We start from the raw sequence: 6,566 nt of genomic DNA on the forward strand, positions 1-6,566 counted from the left end.
AGTATCTAATTCCCCTTCTCGCGGCACAGGCCGAGGGCGACATGAAACTAAATACCCCAGCTCRCAGGTTGCTCTGCTGACAGTATGTTTGCGAGATGCCGGACAAAAGGTACGTTTTTAAACTGTCCCGCTACTCCTGCCTTGTCTACAGACAACCCCCAAACAACAAATCACTCTCAGAGAATGAGTGCACAACTGGTAAATAGTCTCTTATAGATACATACTGTAAGTCAGTCAGTCAGTTCGGGGGGATAGCTGCCGGCAGACACTTAATAAACTGCAGTAACATTGAAGGGGCCTGGTTAGTTTTACTTAGCCAGCTAGAAGGATGAAGTAAGAAGCTAATGTTAAACGGAGCCTACCTCAGCAGGAGAAACAAATACGCCACTAAGTCCTTTACAGAGAGTAGGCTACTGAGACACAGTGATGTGGGGCTCAGTGGAGAGGCAGGCTGCAAAGCAGGTAGAAGTAGAGGAGACAGAGAGAGAGAGGAAGCAAGCAAAGATATGTTTTATAGTTGTTCCCAAACTTGGAGTCGGGGCCCATGTGGGGTCCCCTGATAAAAATATGTACTAATATAATCAAACAATCTAGGAACATTAAAAAAACATGTTTCAATATGAACATCTCCACAGGACCTATTTTCCCCATATAGCCATATAGCTATATATATATAAAGATATGTTTCAATACAATATGAACACCTCCACAGCACCTATCTTCCCTATGTAGCTATATATATATAAAAATATGTTTCAATATGAACACCTCCACAGCACCTATCTTCCCTATGTAGCTATATATATATAAAGATATGTTTCAATATGAACACCTCCACAGCACCTATCTTCCCTATAAATGAACATGCACATCTTCCCTGTAGTCCTACATTCTAATACTATCAACATGCAAACAATACAGTTCTAAAAATGTCACATGTTTCTGTTTCTTCTCTGATTAGTGTGTCAGTGTGAATCATTTCCCATATTTCCTCCCTTCCAGATGTATAACATTACAACTGAATAGCTAATAGGTTATGTGTTTGTAGATGGACTGAGGTGAATTAACCCACAGTAGCCAAGGTGAAAATGGCCGGGGACATTTTTGCTTGACTTGCTGTTTTCCAAATACTAATTTTTTAGCTGGTCGATTATCACTCGATAACTCTATATGTGAACTAGTTGATCACCCCCGGAATAAGTGGAACCTCTTGTATCAGGTCCATGCTAAAGATGTACCTGGATGCGTTTGTAGTCAATATACACAGCGCCTATTTGTCCAAAACTTACACCAATTAAGAGTGACAAAATAAAATTGGAGCGGGGGTTTACATGGAGTACATTAATTCCGGCTTCATCACCTAAACTACCAAAACAAGGTTTACTTTTTTACGCCTGAGATGAGCGAAGAATATGGGGCACATCTCCTGAGATCCGAGGAATCAGCACAAAATTCGTAGGGTTGTATGTACCAAAGTAGAAAAGATAAGCATGATGTCCTAGAGCTACCTGAAGAACTATTAATGGACAAAATGGATGCCCAACCCCAGGCAGGTAACGAGACAGAGGTGGAGTCCAGACGGAGAAGGAAGGTGTATATTTGGTACGATGGCTGAAATAAGGAATGGGCTGGTCTCGAGTTCTGGTATATGACAATGACTGGACTATGGGACGACGGCAGATGTTGATTCCTAGCTATAGCAAACATTGACTGTCATACTCGCCTGTGGTCGAAGAAGGGAGAACTGAACATCTCACACTATATAAGGTTTAGTGATTAATCAGTTTATAGATCTCATCCACCTTGGTGGTAATCAGAAAAATATCCAGACTGACTGACTGTTGTACTGACTTGGGTACTCTTCTTGCACTTTGTATGCTCTACGATCACTCCTGAATGAGGGTACTCGTTTGGCAGACTGACTGACTGACTTGCCATGAATCCTGACTGACCTGCATCTGACTGAGCTGACTGGGAGTAACTGTCGTGGCAGGTGTATATCTACGTTGGGACTGTTACTTGGCTCTGACCCGATTTAAATTACGACTGACATGATACTGGAATCCTTATTGTACACCTATGTGTATGTTCGGTCCTGCCTGGTGTATGTAACTGGAACTCCACAGTGGAGAGGGAGAAATCCGGTAAAAATTGCTGTGGACTACACCAGTGATATTTAATAATTTTAAGTGTTGTACTCGAGGGTGGGTCTTGGGGGGACAAACAGGCATATGGTTGGAGGGAAAGGCATCCAGGGGCCATAGCCGACGCCTACAATGAGATATGCATGTAACCTCTAGAAAATAGCTATTATAAGTACATAAAATATCACCGGGTGCTAGAATTGAAAACTTCGAAACATTGGCTTTTCACCATCAAATCTAACTCATTATATTAGATATAATATGTTGAACAGGGTGTCGAAGTCACAGAAATGACAATATTGACTTAATAAGACACTTGAGGACCATGGTCTATTTCAATACACAGTACGTGACTACATAGACTAGGTGTTTATTTGGGGAACACAAATACACAACTTAGTGTTCTTAATTGTAACTGCCAGATTTTTCCAAAGTAGGGGCGGCCTCTCGGCAAGTTTTCTTCTTTGGGGTATGAACGTTGACGTATTAATATGTAAAAAAATTTGGGTGTGTTGGCATTATAATTTACTGTGGTACTTTTTAGAGTTAACAAAAATGTACCTTCAGTACTAATTTTTTAGGAATTCTAAATTATTTTATCATTAATCAAAAATGTGATTAAAAGAGAAGCGAATACTTTTTTTCTGGAATCGGGTTATAGATTTTACTAATGTGGTTTCTTTACAACATAAGTTAGAGTTTAAGGTAATGGATGATTCAAAAGAAAAATAAAATCTACCATGCAGGCAGTGCCACACCCACACACACACACACACCAGCCACACACGACATCGACAACACAAATCAGAAAGCCAAGCAGAGTGTCCAACACCACAACACACACACACACACACACCAATCCAACAGACAACAACACACACAAAATTCAGCCAAGACCTCTTCCTTATGCCCCTAACTCTCAGAAACAGCTTTTCAACAAGTGCTCTACACAACAGTAGTCTCAGACATCATTACACACTACACAAGAAACATCAACATCCCTTCATTTCTTGCAGATTGTGGTCAGTGCCAACTTATAAAGATAAAGCAGTCTTGAATTGGTGTGCCACACAACGGTACCAGGCAGGGCCTAGTGGTGCTGTTGCTGTGAGGACAGCTTCAATTTACTTGCTTATACTGGTCAGCGAACAATAGTGAGCGCAGCTGACAACCACAGTCCCGCAAACATAGTATAAAATCAATTATCCTCATTGGAGGTTCCTAGAGTGGAGCACTTATTCTGCGCGTGTGAGTTGTGTGTGTGGATGGTGCCGTAATTTGAGAAATCTAAATGAGGCGGAAAAACCTCAATCACATTCCTCTTATACGAATCATACTTCTTTCCTCTTAATTCCCACAGAAGAAAACCGTATATCAGTCTTGAATTACTTCTCTTTTCCTCCTGAGGTGAACACACAGAGAAACAAGTTCTAGAAATCACAACATTCATATTCTAATAATAGGACACAATCTTACTGCAACTAGTTATTTTTTTGGCTGATCTTTCCATCAGAAGGAATCTTAGGGTCTAAAGATGGGTCCTTACTTTATGTTCCAACAGACGAACAATTACGTTGCTTTGTTTTGGGGGTGTGAAAAGATGTCCTTAACAACTCTCGGTAACGTACTAACCTCACTATCCTTGGGTCAAGAAGTACTGGAGATTTATCTGTTTTGAATATTGAGATCGGTAAATACTGGTTGTCTCTCCTGTTCCCAGTATGAAAGAAGTGTCCGGCCTGTAGAAATTTAGCTGTCTAACGGTTTTACATTTTTAACACATTCTAAATGATTATAAATTTGTTACCTCTTCTTACTCCTTATAAGCTGATGGGGCTACAATTTGCACTGCAAACCTTCCCGTAGATGTCAGTAAGCGGTGGAGCATTTTGAATGGAGCGGATACCGAACATCTGCTCTGGGGCAAGGTAATTACGAACCTCGATTTAGGAACGCGAAGTACCCGACATAAATCGACCTTTTCGACGAGTGTCCTGACGCATGAGCGAGACCGGCATGGCGTCTTCAAAAGCTTTCGGTTTAGCATTCTATATCTCCGGCTCTGATTTAATTTGTTTTTTGTCTTAAAAACTTCATAAGTAGTTAATTTAAACCGGACTTATAGCAGTTTATAGGCAGTTTATTGCGATTTTCTGGAGTTTCTTTGTCAGGCGTTATCACGAGTTGGCACCTCTTCCGGTACATCGGCGTTAGCAGCTAATTTCTACAGGAGTAGAGGGACTCTTTCAACCAAAAGACGATTGTTCTGGACAAAGGCACTTGCCCAAGATTCTGATGGAAGATCAATCCAAAAGTAAGAGCTATTTAATGATGTTAATTCGTATATCTGTGGAAAGATGTAAAATTATTAGTCCGCCATTGATTTAGGCATGGTCTCGCTGTAACGCACGCTGAATGTCGAGTAACGTTCATTTTAAAATCTACCGGCGTTTGCATTAAGAACTAGATGTGTCTTTAATTTGCTGTCCAACCTGTATTTTTTTTGTCAAGTTTTACGAATTAGTTATCGATTAGATTAGGTGCCTCTCCAAGATGGCGCCGGCCAGATTGCCTGAAATGTTGCTACTAATCACATTGTATAACCACGATTTGTGCTGCTAAAATCACATTTTCGATCGCTAACCTTTGCTACTGGTAAACGGCTTGTGTTTCCGGCTATGTGGGGTAAGCTAATATAATGCTATAATTGTGTTTTCGCTGTAAAACACTAAAAAATCTGAAATATTGGCTGGATTCACAAGATGTTGTTCTTTCATTGCTGTAACCTGTGTATTTTTCAGAAATGTTTTATGATGAGTATTTCGGTTATTTGACGTTGTCTCTAATTATTCTGGCTGCTTCGGCCTATTAGATTATGCTGCAATGTAAACTGTGATTTATACCTAAATATGCACATTTTTCAAAAAAACATATGTAATCAATAATACTGTTAATCAGACTGTCATCTGATGAAGTTGTTTCTTGGTTAGTGGTATATATATTTATTTGGTCGTTTGTGATAGCTACCTATGCAGGAAAAAAATTGTGTAAAAAAAAGTTGTGTCTTTTGCTATCGTGGTTAGCTAATAGATTTACATATTGTTGTCTTCCCTGTAAAACATTTTAAAAATCAGAATGATGTGGCTGGATTCACAAAGATGTGTATCTTTCATCTGGTGTCTTGGACTTGTGATTTAATGATATTTAGATGCTAGTATTTACTTGTGACGCTATGCTAGGCTATGCTAGTCAGCTTTTTTTTACTGTGGGGGGTGCTCCCGGATCCGGGATTGGGACCAATTAGAAGTTAATGTGTGAAAGTTAACAGGAACACTGTGATATTGAGCTGTAATTTACTCACATTTCACATTGATGTTGATTGACTCAGACGTCCCCGTCTTAATCCCATTCCAGGGCCTCACAGTAGTACTCTCCAGTGACAGAGGACTTGATCTGATTGAAGACAAGATGTGTTCTGTGTTCACATAGGAGAACTGATATTCACCTCCATTCTTCTTGTACCAGGGTATATTTGTCCACAGGTGGGTTGGCATCACTGCTGCAGGTCAGAGTCACTGAACTGCCCTCCACTATTTCACCAGAGGGACTGACTGACACTGGGGTGTTCTTTGGACCATCTGGTGTTGAAGATGACAGAAAAATAAAACTCATATAACATGTAAACACCAGAGATGATGTAAATTAGTATAGATTAGTATTTTTATACTGACATGTAGAACCATGTATTACAGAGTGATGTAAATTAGTATAGATTAGTATATACACTGACATGTAGAACCATGTATTCAGAGATGATGTAAATTAGTATAGATTAGTATATTACACTGACATGTAGAACCATGTATTACAGAGATGATGTAAATTAGTATAGATTAGTATATTACACTGACATGTAGAACCATGTATTACAGAGATGATGTAAATTAGTAAAGATTAGTATATTACACTGACATGTAGAACCATGTATTACAGAGATGATGTAAATTAGTATAGATTAGTATATTACACTGACATGTAGAACCATGTATTACAGAGATGATGTAAATTAGTATAGATTAGTATATTACACTGACATGTAGAACCATGTATTACAGAGATGATGTAAATTAGTATAGATTAGTATATTACACTGACATGTAGAACCATGTATTACAGAGATGATGTAAATTAGTATAGATTAGTATATTACACTGACATGTAGACCATGTATTAGAGAGATGATATCAATGACTTTCACTGTAATATATCAACACCCCATGTACTCACATCTGACAGTGAGAGTCTCTTCTGGAGAGAGGATTCTCTCTAAGCCTTCACAGCACAGGAGTAGTTCCCTGCATCCTCACTGCTGACTGGGTCTAGGATCAGGCTGTTATAAACTGCTGACTGGTCTAGATCAGC

At 39.3% G+C, this 6,566-nt stretch overlaps 1 protein-coding gene across 1 annotated transcript in view; it reads right to left on the reverse strand.

The window, feature by feature from the left end:
* Positions 1 to 5,529: 5,529 nt before the first annotated feature.
* Positions 5,530 to 6,566, reverse strand: part of LOC139026724 (sialoadhesin-like) — a 13,914-nt gene continuing 12,877 nt past the window's right edge. The window contains exons 8-9 of the mRNA XM_070442038.1: positions 6,432 to 6,544; positions 5,530 to 5,782 (exon numbers count right to left, since the gene is read on the reverse strand). Of these exons, the coding sequence (XP_070298139.1) occupies positions 6,471 to 6,544 (74 nt within the window). The 3' untranslated portion in view covers positions 5,530 to 5,782; positions 6,432 to 6,470. The remainder of the gene's footprint in view (positions 5,783 to 6,431; positions 6,545 to 6,566) is intronic.

This window comes from Salvelinus sp. IW2-2015, unplaced genomic scaffold, assembly GCF_002910315.2.
Source record: "Salvelinus sp. IW2-2015 unplaced genomic scaffold, ASM291031v2 Un_scaffold5613, whole genome shotgun sequence".
Lineage (NCBI taxonomy): Eukaryota > Metazoa > Chordata > Actinopteri > Salmoniformes > Salmonidae > Salvelinus > Salvelinus sp. IW2-2015.